At 39.2% G+C, this 15,250-nt stretch overlaps 2 protein-coding genes and 1 non-coding gene across 5 annotated transcripts; 2 read left to right on the top strand and 1 right to left on the bottom strand.

The window, feature by feature from the left end:
- The first annotated feature begins 727 nt into the window (after nucleotides 1-727).
- Nucleotides 728-2,823, top strand: LOC137608550 (TATA-box-binding protein-like). Its single transcript, XM_068335023.1, has 6 exons — nucleotides 728-860; nucleotides 1,098-1,185; nucleotides 1,582-1,673; nucleotides 1,874-2,041; nucleotides 2,141-2,235; nucleotides 2,687-2,823. Exons 1-6 carry the CDS (start codon nucleotides 799-801, stop codon nucleotides 2,785-2,787), a joined length of 606 nt encoding a protein of 201 aa, XP_068191124.1. The 5' UTR covers nucleotides 728-798; the 3' UTR covers nucleotides 2,788-2,823.
- A 1,438-nt stretch (nucleotides 2,824-4,261) lies between these two features.
- trnak-uuu (transfer RNA lysine (anticodon UUU)) lies at nucleotides 4,262-4,334 on the bottom strand. The gene has a single exon. It is a non-coding gene; the product is annotated as a tRNA-Lys (tRNA).
- Nucleotides 4,335-4,841: 507 nt separating this feature from the next.
- pum3 (pumilio RNA-binding family member 3) lies at nucleotides 4,842-13,826 on the top strand. Of its 3 annotated transcripts, none has more exons than XM_068334599.1 (18): nucleotides 4,842-4,899; nucleotides 5,334-5,523; nucleotides 5,606-5,821; nucleotides 6,430-6,607; nucleotides 7,060-7,135; nucleotides 7,322-7,415; nucleotides 7,927-7,993; nucleotides 8,315-8,489; nucleotides 8,580-8,683; nucleotides 9,060-9,138; nucleotides 9,323-9,421; nucleotides 9,604-9,657; nucleotides 9,827-9,907; nucleotides 10,005-10,147; nucleotides 10,731-10,953; nucleotides 11,257-11,344; nucleotides 11,908-11,998; nucleotides 12,561-13,826. In XM_068334599.1, the coding sequence occupies exons 2-18, from the start codon at nucleotides 5,457-5,459 to the stop codon at nucleotides 12,691-12,693; spliced, it is 1,968 nt and encodes a 655-aa protein (XP_068190700.1). In that variant the 5' UTR covers nucleotides 4,842-4,899; nucleotides 5,334-5,456; the 3' UTR covers nucleotides 12,694-13,826. The 3 variants fall into 3 exon arrangements, with proteins under 3 accessions (XP_068190700.1, XP_068190699.1, XP_068190698.1); XM_068334598.1 differs by having other exon boundaries at nucleotides 4,848-4,899; nucleotides 5,456-5,523; XM_068334597.1 differs by having other exon boundaries at nucleotides 4,859-4,882; nucleotides 5,456-5,523.
- The last annotated feature ends 1,424 nt before the right edge of the window (nucleotides 13,827-15,250 follow it).

The following is a 15,250-nucleotide window of genomic DNA, read 5'->3' as shown; positions in this document are numbered from 1 at the left end:
TCTACCGCCTTTGTTCCTTTGTACAAACCTGTTTAAAAAGAGTGGCACATGCAATTACAACACAGATGTAATATATTGTAATTACATATACCATGGCAAAGGCATAAACAGTAAGGAGGTAAGATATATCCTATTTGTATGATTTATTGAATATCTTCCATCCGTGTGAAGATAAGACGATCGTAATCCTCTCATCTTCAGCTGCTTACTCAAACATAGTTCAATTTTCCAGGTTTTGTTTAGTCCTTGCACAGGTGACCATGAATGTATACCCATACCTACCAATAGTCAGTCCCATGATGCCACATGGCTCATTCCTGACATCCCAGCCTGACCAGGATACTAACAGTTGGTTGATGCTGGAGGAACTGCAAATGCAGCAGCAGGCAAACACAGGTACAACTCACTGTCTTTTTCCTCCCCTGCTTTCTCAGTAGTACTCCATAGTTCTCCATAGGTACCAATCTAGGTTATTTACTTTCATTCATTCATTTCCTTCAGCTGTATCCGCCGAAGCCGGTCACGGGGAGCTGGAGCCTATCCCAGCCAGCATAGGACGAGAAGTGGGGGAAACTCCGGACACGACGCCAGTGCTCCGCGGAGGTTATTTACTTTTAACTTTATAATCCCTAACCTGGCTACACTTGAACTTTATATTGAGAGAGATTTCCTTTCTCTGCAGGCCTTCCCAGTCCATTGGGGCAGACTCCTCAACTCTCCCATTCCCAGACAGCAACAGACTCAACCACCACAGCACTGCCCAGGAATGACCCACTCTATAACACCCCACAAACCCCAATGACCCCCATCACACCAGCCACACCAGCCTCAAAGAGCTCTGAGATTGTACCACAATTGAAGTATGTTTCATTTCAAATGGGAAAATGGTTTATGTTTCAGTGTAGAAGCAATGTCTTAAGATGGTTGCTCTAAGAAGAAATTGTCGAGTTAATCACTCGACTAGTAAGTGGAAGTAGATATTCCCAGTGCAGGGATGAACTACTGCTTACAAAACTACCTATAATACAGTAATTTCCATACAACATACATACTCCCTCAAACTAAGTCACTTTTCTTGTCTTCCCTGCTGTTATTAGAAACGTAATATCTGTTGTTAATCTGGGCTGTAAACTGAAGCTGATGTCCATTGCGCTGAAAGCTTGGAATATTGAGTACAACCCAAAGGTGAGATTGTCGCTTATTTCTTATTACGTATTACTTTGTTGTCAATGATTTGACGTCTTTATATGCTATCACTGGGGTTTAATAGAATTTTTTTATTTTGTTGGTAGCTAAGGAGGGGACAAGTGTCGTAAAATGTTCTACATTTGATTTTCAAATATAATCAATTGATTTAGCATCAATCTGCCAGTCGGTGGAATTATGTTTAGAAGTTAAAATGAAACAGAATTTAACAACGTGATCGATACGACTATTGACATACACGTTAATTTAAGGTCCACACCTTAAGTTATTGATTAAATTATACAGCATCACAATATGAAACGATATGAAACAAGCCACCTTGAGTAACAAACGAGTCATCACTGTAATCTTTGCTGCTCTTCTCAAATTTTATAGCGTTGTCCTGCAGCCATCATGAGGTTACGAGAACCCAGGACCACAGCACTAATTTTCAGCTCTGGGAAGATGGTCTGCACTGGTGCTAAGAGGTCAGAATACAGCTCATTTTTTATCTTGTGCACTGAAGCTCATAATAAAAAAGCAATATCTTCAGAGAAGTGTTGTCTAGTAGGGATTTTGCCTCGACTTGACTTTCAGTAAAACGTCTGCTATCTTTTTTTGGTTTCTCATTTCATTTGCTTGCCTCATTTTCTTCATATTCTATATTCCGCTTCACTTTTTTTTCTAGTGAGCAGCTGTCTAGGTTAGCTGCCAGAAAACATGCCCGTGTGCTGGAGAAGCTGGGTTTTCCTGTAAAGTTCCTGAACTTCACTATTCAGAACATGGTGGGAAGCTGCGATGTGAAATTTCCCATTCGGCTGGAGTCATTATTCCTCACACATCAAAAATTCAGCAGGTAATTTAATGATTTAATCATTCATTCATTTATGAAGGGAGGAAGGGGTTTGATAAAATCTGTGCAATTGTTAAAATGAATTTGTCTGATTTGTTTCAGCTATGAACCTGAACTTTTTCCAGGACTTATTTACAGGATGGTTAAACCCAGAATCGTTCTGCTCATCTTCGCCTCTGGGAAAATTGTGTTCACAGGTAAGTCCTGCATTTCTCTATGTATGACTTCACTCAGTGTTAGGTGATCACCCACATTTGTTTGGGGGCGGGGATCTCTGTGTCTGGGAAGATACACACACACACACATATATATATATATATATATATATATATAAAATTTATATATATATATATATATATATACATACACACATATATACACATTTATGTGTGTATGTATATTTTAAAGCGTGCATTTAAAAAAATATATCTTCTCAAAATATCGAAATACCCAGGATCAACCATTATTTATTCATAAAAGAATGCATATATTTTGGAGAATATGAATTGTGTTGGGGCACAGAGTGTGGATATATCACATTGCCACCATTATGTACCCGAGAAAATGAAAATAAAAAGCCATTAAAGATCTGCTGTTGTGAGCAATGACTGACATTTACTGAAGATGTATTATATTTGTAAATACCAGGTGCAGGTTCCAAGGGTTTTGAAGGTGTCAAGGAGAGAGCAGTGATTTACGAGGCATTTGAAAACATCTACCCCATTTTGGAAGCTTTCCGAAAGAAGTAGAACCTGCAGTTGTTTCATCCCCAACCGGTCTCTTTTTGTATCTTTTGTATCTTTTTTGTATTGTTTTGTTCTTTTATTTGTATGAAGCATTTTGATCTCAACAAGTGGACTATTTTGTTTTCTCTATTTTTTTGAAGATTTATTTGTTGTTGTAATACATCATACACCAACATCTCATTTATTTGGAACCGTTTCTTCCAAGTTTTGGTAGTTGTTATGACATCCATGAGACTATAAAAAAATGTGAAGAGGTGATGATAGATTAGAGAAGCAGTCTGACTCTGCTTTGTATTCTTTTTAACAGTTTGCTTTCTAAATAAGTAGTTTTATTCATCCTGTGCTGTCCCCAAATCTTTTAAAGATCTGGTCAATTGTGTTTCATAAAATTTGCTAAAAGTTTTAGACTGTTAATGCTCATCCAAATCAATCAATTTACGCTACCACTACCTCTACTACCACACCCTGGCCGTACACCAGTCACCCCTGGTCCTTATGGACTAAGCTGCCAAAACTTCAGAAATGCAATTAGAGGAATAACAGAATTTCCAAGTAATTACTGGAAATGTTATTACTCTCATATTACTTTTTGAAAAGATTGCAATGTGTTAATTGTGTAGTTACCTCTGTCAGACACCTTTACTTCATTAAAGCTCTTTCATGACAATAAAATTCAGCAGTTTTTCTTTCCATTGAATTTGTAAGTGTAATGGTTTTTTTGACAGAAGAAAAGGGTTTAAATAGCAAACAGTCATCTTGATAACAAGAGCTTTGCTTTCTTTTTATGAATAAAAAATAACAAAAAAAATTTATTGAAATGTTTTTATAATTTAATTGTCCATCCAGGTTGCATGATCCAGATGTCATCACCATTGTAAAACAACATGTTTCAAGAGTGTTAGAAATAAAAATGAACCTTTTATTAAATGTAATGAGAGTGAGAACCATATTAGTCGTCACTGGTGAGTTTTCACACGTATCAGTGTCCTCTGTGTGGGCTATATTCAGCTTAGGTATATTTTAAAACTAATTTTGAATAAGTATTTAGGTAGTGCTGTGGCCGCACAGCACAACGGTTCCCGGTTTGAGTACGCTCTGTGTGGAGTTTGCCTGTTGCAGTAGGGACAGGGCCCAACAGCCAACAGTTCAATATACTTCACAAACACAAGAAAAACCTCCAAGTTTTGTCTTAACTCTCCGGTAACATCCTTGTACTAGACAACGGTAGCTTAGCTACCTGGTTTTGTTAGCCAAGAATCTCTCATTGTCCTTGACAATTGTCAGGAAACAGTTGTAATTACTTCCTGTTTGTAATCATCTGTTGTCGTCTGCACTGATTTCTGCACAAATCTTCTGCGATGTTTACTGACTGGAGAGAAGATGCAAACTCTATACAGAAAGACTATTCTGGGACTGCTGGGGTTTGAACCCATGACCTCCGTGCTGTGAGGCAACAGTGCTGCCTATAAAACTTCACAGCCTGAACAGGGGCTTGAACCCTGGACCCTCAGATTAAAAGTCTGATGCTCTACCGACTGAGCTATCCAGGCTCAGATGAAGAGTAAAATTTGGAATAAGAATAAATTTAAGAATACATTTGCATTGAAATAAGAAGATATACAATAAGTATATATTAAAAACGTACAATGAAATATACTGGTGTAAATAATAAATATGAAACATACAAATGTTATAGCCAAAACCATACCTGCACCGCACGGTTCAGGTTCTCCCACCATCAATATTGGCCACCCTAAATTGACGGTAAGTGCGCATGCGCGAGTGAATGGCTGTGTGTCGCTCTATTTATGGCTTTGTGGTGAACTGGCGGCTTGTCCAGGGTGTCCCCTGCCTCCCGCCCCGCTGTCGGCGGGAGTTGGTTCCAGCATAACCTGGACTTGGATGAAAGGCTAAAAGAAAGAGGCGACTGCAGACTGTTCCGCCTTCAAGTTCGTACAGTATTCCACTACTTTTCAGCATCGAAGAAGAGCTGTCGTAAACCACAGACATTTTACGGCAGTCACGGATCGATTTGATTGGACGTCTTGTGCCGTAAACCGCGCCTTCCGAAACAACACATGGACTGGGCAGGAATAACGTGAGTGTCTACTACGTGTAAGTACCAGCTGTATAAATGAGTGTTATTATGAACACAATTGAACCCAGAGGATAATAACACTAAGTTAAGATGTTAAAGAATTCTTTACGACATCGTGTCCATAATGAGACGAGTTAACTACACATAAAAGAGTTACAAAGCCTTGAAGTAAAGATGGCTACGACACAAACTGAAACATTTATTTCATGAAAATGTGTTTACAAATGTGTGATAAATGAAGGAACGTGAGTACATGTACTCGTAACTCTGTTATGTTATGATCTCAACATTGTAACCAGGATCACCGTCAGATTACAGTGTGTTTACATGTCCTATCAGTTAATTATCTTACAATAGTTTGGTGTTTCAATATATGTTAACCTCATGTTTGTGTGTGTGCCAAATCAAACGTTTAAATGTAATATCAATCGTCTCTTCCTTCATATTTCAGGGTTTAGAGGTTAAGCAGACCAGACACGACCTGCTGTCCACCTGGCCTCAAATCTGATAACCTGTGTGTTTGTTGTTCTGCTGGTGTCCACGTCTCTTTCTAACTTTGGTCATTTTTACCAGGATGGAGAAAAAAGCAAAGAAACCCGTATCTCCAAAAAGTGGAAAGAAATTTATGCAGAAGGGGAAAGGTGATATATAATTATCATGACTCATCTGTTAGCTCCATCGCCAGCGACTGCATTTGTCACCACCGTTTCTCATTCTGTCCAGATTCCACGGGGACCAAATTTAGTGGAAAACCAGGCAGTAAGCCAGGTGGTAAAAAGCCATTCAAACCATACAACAAGACTGAGAAGAAGAAAGAAGCTGGGAAAAGTGGAGATGTAGCCAAAAAACCAAACAAGCCGGCATTCTCCAAATCCAAAAAGGGGCCACAGAAGAGAAAATTACCCTTTAAAGCGAGAAAAGGAGGAGAGGAAGGTGAAGGTGAGAAAATATCTACATTACACATGGATTACAGAAGGGTGTCAACGTCGATCACAAGGGGCTAAAAATAAATACACAGACTATGTTGTTGGCCAACAGACTTTATGTACCTGCAATATTGTGACCTAAAACGTTTGTTAAATTGCAACTATTTTTTCTTAAACTAAATTGGCGATTAGGCTGAGCTGTGAGTTTAAAACATGTGACTGACAGCATGTTTTTTAATTTTTCAATCTTCTCCTTTGCTACTTAGCATTTTGATCGATTAGACTCTGTTAATCTTCAGTAAACGGTATATTTATAATGACAGTAAACAGTATAGCATAGCTGGTAAGTTTAAGGTGTAAAAAGCAGTAAACAATACAGAATAACAAGACCAGGTCAGAGATTATTGAGTTCCGGCGATGTACTTTTTATTAAGAGTTACAAAGTTTATTAAGATTAAAGACCCTTTATTACTCCCAGAAATTATTTTTCCATTCCTCTTAAATCTAAAAGAGAATTCAAATTAGATATAATAGAAAACATACCACAATGCATACAGCCATTTTTAGGAATATTAAAGATCGTACTTCATTCCTGTGTGTGTCTATTTGTGTGTGTGTTAGGTCCCACCGCTAAGAAAATGAAGAAAAGTGAGTTGAAGACAAAAGAAGAGACCAAAGAGCTGAATCTAAACAGGCAACAGAAGAAGAAGGAGCTCAAGAAGAACAGACAGCTTGCGGAGAGAAAGGACATGTTTCAGATCATCTGTCAGGCAAAACAAGTGTGGGGCGCCCTCAGGAGGTACACACACACATACACACACACACACACACACACACAGAGTTGAACACTAACCCCTTATTCTTTTTCCTTTTAAGCTTTTTGACCTAAGCAGACAGTGAAGCTCTTTACTGAAAAGAGTTTGGCAGCTTCAATTTTTTAAGGACCTGAATATTATAGGCGTTTGGGGGCTAGATATTCAACGAGAGAACACAAAAGCCTTTTAAATTCTGAAAATATTTGAAGCTGCAAGTGCTATATAATGAATCTTATTCCACATTAGCCACACATTTTGATATCAGGGAGTAACTCTTCTTAAATTGTATTTTTCTGTCATGGTCACTCCCTTGGTAATAATTCAGGAAGACATATGAACAAAACATGAGCAAACCCATATTCTTGATGGTGGCTTTAATGAATGCTGGAGCACTGTGACTTGGTCTTTGACAGATTATGCTGTTGTGTGTAAACAGGAAGAAGTGCGACAATGAGGAGAAGATGAAGCTGATGAAGGAGCTTCATGATCTGATCCGTGGGAAGATCAAACAGGTGAGCCCTTCTCCTCCCGTCTGCTCATATTTGTGTCCTCCAATAACCTAAAAACTGTCCACAGATGTGTGAAAGACAACAAGTTTTCTTTTATTGTAAAAAAGATTTCTGAACATAGAAACAGAAACACCATGAAAATGTTCAGACTGGTATTTTGTCTTCATGTCATCACTCCGACCCTTCCAGATGGCATTTGCTCACGACTCGGTGCGAGTGATTCAGTGTTTCATTCAGTTCGGGAGTCACGAGCAAAAACAGGAGGTGTTTGAAGAGCTTAAAGGTGAGCAGACACGTTCGTTCTCTTCATCTGTTGATTTTTTGCATCCCGCTTCAGAGCGGTGATGTATTATCAGTGTTCGTGTGTTTGTCCGTCCTTTCTTATGTCCACCAAATATCTTCACAACCGTTGCAGATAGAAAGATGAAACAAAAAGCAAATTACTCGGGCAGCAATGGGGATGAAAATGAGATGATGACCTTAACCTTGAGAACTAGGTCATGATCATATTTCAACTTTTGTACACTCAGGAACTGAAAAAGAGAGAAAGACAAGGGAGAATGCCAGTGAAAGACCATAGATCAAACCAAAATATAAAAACACATACTTTCCTGTTTTAAATTCAGATTTTTGTGATTTGTTGACTTGCATTCTACTACGTTTAATTGGGTAATATTGGGCCTGAAGAATTTAATGTTTGCGACTGAAAGCATCACATATTTTCTTGTTAAATCTGGTTAGAAGAACTCTTTAAAAGACTTTTTAAAGTGTTGTTTCTTTATTGTTTCCTGCAGATGACATCATTAGCTTGTGCAAATCACAATACGGCAGACACGTGGTGAAAAAACTTCTCATGTACGGGTGAGTCAGCTCAGACTGGTTTCTTCTGATGAGTGGATTAAAGCTGTAACACAAACTGAGAGGTATAACAAGTAGACTCAACACGTCATAAATAAAAATACACAGAGACACTGAAGAGTTATCTGGATTAAAAGGTGACAGATCTCAGGTACAGGTGACTGATTTATTATCTGTCAAAAAAATCTGTTGTATTTTATGATTATTGGTAGTAAAATAGAAGAGACATCTGAAAATTAACACCAAATAAACCAAGGTCATAGTGTCCTCGACTAACTGATGCAGATGACGCTGGTATGTGACCTGTTTGTGTTCCCTCCACAGGAACAAGGAGCTGACTGCAGCCTTGATGCAAACGTTTAAGGGTCACGTGCGGCCGATGCTTCGTCACGCCGCTGCCTCATCCATTGTTGAGTACGCCTACAACGACAAGGCCGTGCTTGCGCAGAGACTCATGCTAACGGAGGAGCTATATGGAAACACCTTCACTGTTTGTAAGGTACAGACACGCCTGCTTCCTGCTACTATACAACGCGATGCCTCCCTGTGTTGGATCAACTCTGACTGACTTCACATTTTCGTTGTCCAGTCGTCAGCGTGTAACACCATCGACAAAGTCGCAGAAGAGAACCCAGACAAGCTGAACAACATCATCGATGAGATGAAGCAGATCCTCACGCCGATGGCCCAGAAGTAAGAGGAGAAAGCAAACACAGTTCTCACCAAAGGATGAAGATGAACAGAGAAGTTGTTACTGAATATATTATCAGCACGATTTAGTGAAATGTGACCAGTCAGTCGATCAAAAGAACGTAGATGTTAGGAAAAAAAAAACACAACAGAGTTTGACGATTGATTTTTTTTTTATAACCTAGAGGAAATGAGAAAAGTTATAAAACTGAAAACTTTTATGCAAATTCTGCCTATTATCTAATTGAATGCATTTAAGAAACAGGAGCTTGTGTGTTTGACATTATAAAGCGATCGAAACAATTGATCAAACTAAAATCAAAGCCGACAGTAGAGTAATTGTTGTAGCTGCTGTTTGAATGATCGTATGTCTTTTCAGAGAACAAGTGATCAAACACTCTCTGGTCCATAAAGTCTTCCTGGACTTCTTTCTCTGGGCCCCAGACAAACAGAGAACGGTAAGAGCCTCTCTGACATCTCATACATTGTTTTATAAAAATGCACAGAAGCTCATTTTACTACTAATGCTCTTAAAAAATGTGCAATGTGTTGTAAAAAAAAAATCACTGGAGAAGTCACTGACGCTGTATATTTAATTAAAGTTATATCTGATGTTGTCTTTGTGTCACTTCTGATGAACAGGAGATGATCGAGTCCATCAGAGAGTCGGTCGTCTACATGGCTCACACGCACGACGGGGCACGAGTGGCGATGCACTGTCTGTGGCACGGAACGGCCAAGGTGTGAACACGCGTGTGTCATGTTTTTGTCTTTTTATTGTAGCAAAATATTACCTTCATACTTCATATTCAAGTCTTTGTTTTAAAGAAAAGAGATTTAACCTTCCGATAGCAGGAGATACAGGTTGATACAGTGCGCGGTGCACCAGGCTTTGTGTGTGAAACCTTCCTCTCGTGTTTCAGGACAGAAAAATCATCATCAAAACCATGAAGACATACATGGTGAAGTTCGCCACGGTGAGTTCCTCTGAAACAAACGGTCGGTACGGCTAACAGGCTTTTAGAAGAGAGGAAGACCACCGCCATAAAACCTCAACGCTCAGTTGTTGGTGCGCATGTGATCAGTGAACCTCAGCTCCTGGTGTTCATGTTGTCTCCTTTATGCGTCATTGTTTACTCATGACAGGGCGAATTCGGACACCTGGTACTTCTGGCCGTGTTCGACTGCGTGGACGACACCAAGCTGGTCAAACAGGCCGTGCTCTCAGTAGGTTTGATACCGTGTGTCGTCATACCGCGTCACAAACACTAGTTTGAGGAGGGGTCAGATGTCTAAAGCTGTAGCTCTTTTTGTTTCCTGTCAGGAAATACTGTCGTCTCTGGATGAGGTCATCGGTAATAAATATGGAAAGAAGGTTTTGCTGTACTTGCTGAGCCCCAGAGACCCTGCTCACCTCCTGCCGGAGATCATCAAGGTGTTGGAGAAGGGAGACGGAAACGCACACAGGTAACATCCAGAAGCAGTAGGAATAAGAATAATTCACTTATGAAACAAAGCATGGATGGTAAAAAGGGGAAATGGATAAGCTTAATGTCTGTCTAAACAGGCTGGTTCAGAAGGCCATTTATGGTGGGATTTTCTTTCTGGGAGGGGCTTCCAGAGAAGAGCAGCGGAATGATTTAAGGTTTTAGACCCCATGATAATCAGATGTTTTCGGATTGATAGAGGAGGTGCAGATGTTTGGGAGACCTGACCAATTAGGAATTCTCGTATCGTCAATCTTGTTTTTACCTGGACACCAGAGAAACAGTTAAAGGATGGGAGCGATATTCATGATGGAGGGGGTTCTGTTAAGTGTAATTCTGGACCAGCTGTAGTTTCTGGAGGGTTTTCTATGGATTAAATGATAGAAGGGAGTTCCAGTTCATTGTGATTTGAACTGCAATGAAATGACAGGCTCCTGACATGACATAGATGGAAATTCAGAACTCAAAATGCTCAGTATAAAATAAGGTGAATGCAGTAACAAAATGAACATGAATCCATCCCAAAACAAACCGTTGTGACATTTTCTTCTTCATCGCCTCAGTAAAAAAGATGCAGCGATTCGGAGGAAGGAGCTGCTGGAGGTCGTCTCCCCACCGCTGCTGGACTATCTCCGTAACAACGCTGACACCATGGTGATGGACAAGGCCACCAGTGTCACCATCAGTGACATCCTGGCGTCAGCCTGCGGAGACCTGAGGCCTGCCATGACAGCCGTGGCTGCGTTAGCCAATCAGGAGTTAGTGCCAGGAGGGGGCGGCGAACAGGTAGAATTCATTTATGAACCTCTTCAAAAATGGGTGTTTGGTTTGTATTGTTTGTATTGAATCAGAAATTATAAAATAAATCCTTGTCCTGTTTCTAAAACTGAAATACACAACTCATCACCATAGATCTACAGTACACCATAATACACACACACTAATACCAAGACTTTAAAATTGTGATTGTTCTACATCTTGATTGCTATGGATGAGCAAGAGAATCTGCTTAGAGATAAAACGTATTTCAATAAAAGTGCAGTCATTTCTGAAAGCCTGTCCTTCTTCTACTCTTTACTTCTGGTGCAGCTTCACATGGCCGAGCATCCAGCAGGGCACCTGGTGCTGAAGTGGCTCATAGAGCAGGACGTGATGCTGGCAGAGGCTGGCAAGGAAGGTAAACACACACCGTGGTGTGTATCTACATGCTAACCCCTAACACGCTTTCCATTCACGTTGCATCTTTAAATCTTTGCTCTTCTAAAATAATCCCATTCCTATTCCACTTGAAATCCTCCCAGCTTTAATTTTGGTAGTTCATGATGAATTATTGATCATAAACAATGGTTACATTTTCAGTAGTAAAAGGCTTATTTCTCACATATATAAGGAGTTATGTGACACAACTTGAATCGAAGCAGTCATTTTACTTTCATTGTCTCGTTGTTGCACAGAGGTTGTCGGTAAATGAGACAACCTCAAAGCTGCAGGCCAGAGCCTCCACATCTGTTTTATTTACACATGAAACTAACAAGTTTTATGATATAAACCTTATGTGCATAATTCGTTCGCTTTAACTCATGAAATAAGTGTGTCACTTATATTCTTGAGTGTAAATTAACAGTTTAGGTTGCAGAACACCAGCTGTTCCAGACACTTTTGACCACTCACTTTATCCTCAACTTGAAATCAGTGATGTTGTTGATGAAGATGTTTTTAAAGCCGGTTTGTCTTCCTCAGAGCGCTTCAGCAGGATACTGGTGGACACGGTGGGAACTGAGAAACTGAAGAGCTGGGTCAAAGTCAACAGAGGAGCTATGGTGCTCTGCAGGTCAGTAAACGTTCACACATGAACATTTCTAACAATCTGATTACATGCAGATAAACCATTTACAGTTATTCTTATTGCCATTTATAATAACACGGTTGATTGGAGGTTGTTTGAAGGACGCGTGCAGACAGAAACTTAGACTGCCAGGAGCGGACAAGGGCTACTTCTGCATTTTATTCCTCACAATATTTTATTGTGAGGAATAAAAAAGACACATACTGATGATCATAAAAGAAAGCAGAGCTTGGGACTGTTAAGAAGGTTTTGTGTTACATGTGATGTCAGAATAAGAGTTCCTCTTCAACAGTTTTATTCCCTCGGAAATCAACTTTCAGATGCGTGCGTTCCCACGCCTAGATCGAGTTTTGCATTTTGTTCAGTGCTGGAAAAATATAAATTTAAAAAATCTCCTGACCTATCCAAGATATATAACTGTAACTTGATATACACCAGGATCATAATGACTTTCTCCATTACCATGAGTGCATGCTCAACTATTTAATATCTTTTAAAAAACGTAAAGAGTGTGTCACCCAAACATCTTGTCCTGTGTTGTGTGCAGCCTGCTGAACAGCTGTGACAAGTCCGTGGCCGAGGAGGTCAAGGTCGCACTGAAGTCCATCAAAGCAGAAATAAGCAGCAGCATCAACACCAACAAAGGAGCTGAAATCCTGCTGGGGAATCTCAACAAGTAGAGACTATTTATTTCAGGCAAACCTGATGTTGAAACGCATCACTTCCTCTGCAGCAGTGCCAGAAAAGGCACTCTAACCTGTTTGTAAATGTTAGCACCACTGACTCAGGCTGCTAACATTAGAATATTGAATTAAACTTTGATAATGAAAGACAATTGAAGAGAAGCTGAAAAACACACAGAGGGTCAAATAATTCTATTGTAATCAGTTTATCGTTTGAGAACAGAACACAATTGTTCCCAGCGACTTTTCTTACAAGTTATTTTTAATATTTTTCACATTAAAAGTTTAGCTGTTAAAAATCCTGCTTTTCTCTGCTAGCTATGCTCTACCATAAAATAGTTGTGCTATTTATGATCTGGTCATAACTAGCAGTTCATCTGAAAAGACTCTTGGTGTACAGAATATGCAGTGATGAGATTCTCAATTTGTCATTTTGACTCAACATTTCTCCTTTGGTGTAGATAAGGGTTGTGTTTTTGTCTTTTTAGGTGTTATTTGAGCCTAACAGTATCTTCAGTGGTGAAATAAAAACATTCATGGAATTGATTTTCACAAAAGAAAGTTTTAGACTCATTATGTGTGACTGATCCGTTAAATCCTGAGATTATATAACCGTCTTCCACATACTGTGAATTTCCAATAAAGGTGTGCTGAAGCACACTACATGTGTGCATGTGACCAACCACCAGTGTGGGCTAGAGTGGACTAACAATGTCCTACAGGATTAATAAAGTTAATTATATTTACAAAATGGGAAATCGGTTGCGGTCAGAGACTACAGCAGAAAAGAACATTAAAACATAAAATGTAGAAATATTGATGTGGACCTCAAATTAATCCCGGAGGTGGTTTATTGGTTCACTTGTTCCACATATTTACTGAGGGAAATTTAATGCGCAGCCAATGACAGTGATGAACCCTATATCCAACAGGAAGTTTCCCACAGTTTTTCTCTCACGTACCACCTAATATTACAACTTTATACTCATAAAAGTACTTCTTTTTATCATCATATTAAGAACTTCTTCTCGTAAACTTGTGCTCTTCTGTCATAAAGATGAGGATATCACCATTTCATGCTTCTACTTTCCGGCCCCGCTTTCATGATATAAAATTGCTGTAGCTTGAATTTTTTTTTAAATTTTCACTAAATTTCAACCAAAAGCCAAATATCTAAGTTTTTGCGAGTTTATATCAAATTCGACTTACAACTATGTTTACAACTGCTTCTCTTGTACATCTATGGAACATCTTATCTAGTAGAAATAAATAAGCCTGTGACCCAGAACTGTAAAGACTCAGTTGTATTAAAGGACCTGGAAGAACTGAGAGGAAGAGGAAAGCTTTGTATGAAGGACTGTTAAGTCTTTGCCTGGAACATTTTGCTCTTCTCATCGGAATGGAATTGTTTTTTGGTACCTTGTGTTCTTTTTATTAGCTGTTGAGAACAGAAGACTGGGAGGATGAATTGGATTTGATCTGAAAGAAAGGTCTGAACTGGGTGTTTCTTCTCTTTAAATTGTGCTTGGGAGAAATTGACCCATTTGGCTTAAAAAAAAATGAAGCTTTTCAAACTTAACAGCGTTTTGCTTTTCTCTGTAAAGAACAAATTATTTTCTTAAATAATATAAAACATCACGTACCTTCAAACTATAGAATAGAACGCCTTGCACAACAACATCTTTTAGACAACTCTAGGTGCAAAAAAGGACTCAGGCTAGAGAATGCAACATCCTGCGATACCCCTGAATTCAAAATTTTACCCTTACCTACTTTCATAGATCAAAGCACAACTACGTCACAGAACAAAACCCGACTGAAATGACCGTCAGTTATGACACCACAGCTAGAGGGATCAAAATACAGACATATACTAACACACTAGGAGATGTTGCATCACCTCTATCGTGTATAACACGGGCTGTTTTTCAGCTATTTTCCAACCGGTCCTGCAGCTGACAGCCTGAACTCCCTCCACCAGCAGTGAAATGAACTCCAGCAACAGTTCAGTCACATGATGACACCGTCGACACCAACAGGAGATGAGCTGAGGTTGAATGAAGAAAGTCTATCAATTCTCACTTCAATGTAGCTTCTGTTGGTTAAACAGTTTCATCAGACACACACTGAAACTTCTTCAGCTGCGTCAGCTGAATTCAGAAGATGTGCTGGCACAGTGATTCCTAAGGCAATTGTAATTATTGTTTTAAACAATTGATCATGTGACTGCCTTGTTAATTAATGATTGTATTTTAACATCTAAACGTAAGAATATGTTTCAGTGGTTTTTCAGCTTTTTTTCCTGTGAAGTCAGGTGGATACATAGAGAGTAGCACAGATCCATTTAATATATACTTGGCATCACACTTTAACTGTAACATACAGTGAGGACGGGAGTTTGCCCAGAAACAATCTGAGACACTGGATCACCTCAAAGGTTAGTGGTCTTCTCTGTTGTTAGTCTCGCTTTAAAGTTGACTCAAATACGTCTGGAATGAAATTTTATACAGAATTTTATTATAAATTTGCATTTTAACCCAAAGGTAGTTGGACC

This window comes from Antennarius striatus, chromosome 15 (assembly GCF_040054535.1).
Source record: "Antennarius striatus isolate MH-2024 chromosome 15, ASM4005453v1, whole genome shotgun sequence".
In the NCBI taxonomy this organism is placed as follows: domain Eukaryota; kingdom Metazoa; phylum Chordata; class Actinopteri; order Lophiiformes; family Antennariidae; genus Antennarius; species Antennarius striatus.
Note: the sequence above shows the minus strand (reverse complement) of the source record. Positions and strands in the feature narration are given on the sequence as shown.

What these genes read in the sequence shown, in the direction of transcription:
- LOC137608550 (XM_068335023.1), top strand. Translation starts at nt 799, where the DNA reads ATGACCCCCATCACACCAGCCACACCAGCCTCAAAGAGCTCTGAGATT. An exon ending in GTCTGCACTGGTGCTAAGAG is followed by an intron (nt 1,674 to 1,873) that starts GTCAGAATACAG and finishes TTTTTTTTCTAG; the next exon opens with TGAGCAGCTGTCTAGGTTAG. An exon ending in TGGGAAAATTGTGTTCACAG is followed by an intron (nt 2,236 to 2,686) that starts GTAAGTCCTGCA and finishes TGTAAATACCAG; the next exon opens with GTGCAGGTTCCAAGGGTTTT.
- pum3 (XM_068334597.1), top strand. Translation starts at nt 4,863, where the DNA reads ATGGACTGGGCAGGAATAAC. An exon ending in ATGGACTGGGCAGGAATAAC is followed by an intron (nt 4,883 to 5,455) that starts GTGAGTGTCTAC and finishes CATTTTTACCAG; the next exon opens with GATGGAGAAAAAAGCAAAGA. An exon ending in ACACCTTCACTGTTTGTAAG is followed by an intron (nt 8,490 to 8,579) that starts GTACAGACACGC and finishes TTCGTTGTCCAG; the next exon opens with TCGTCAGCGTGTAACACCAT.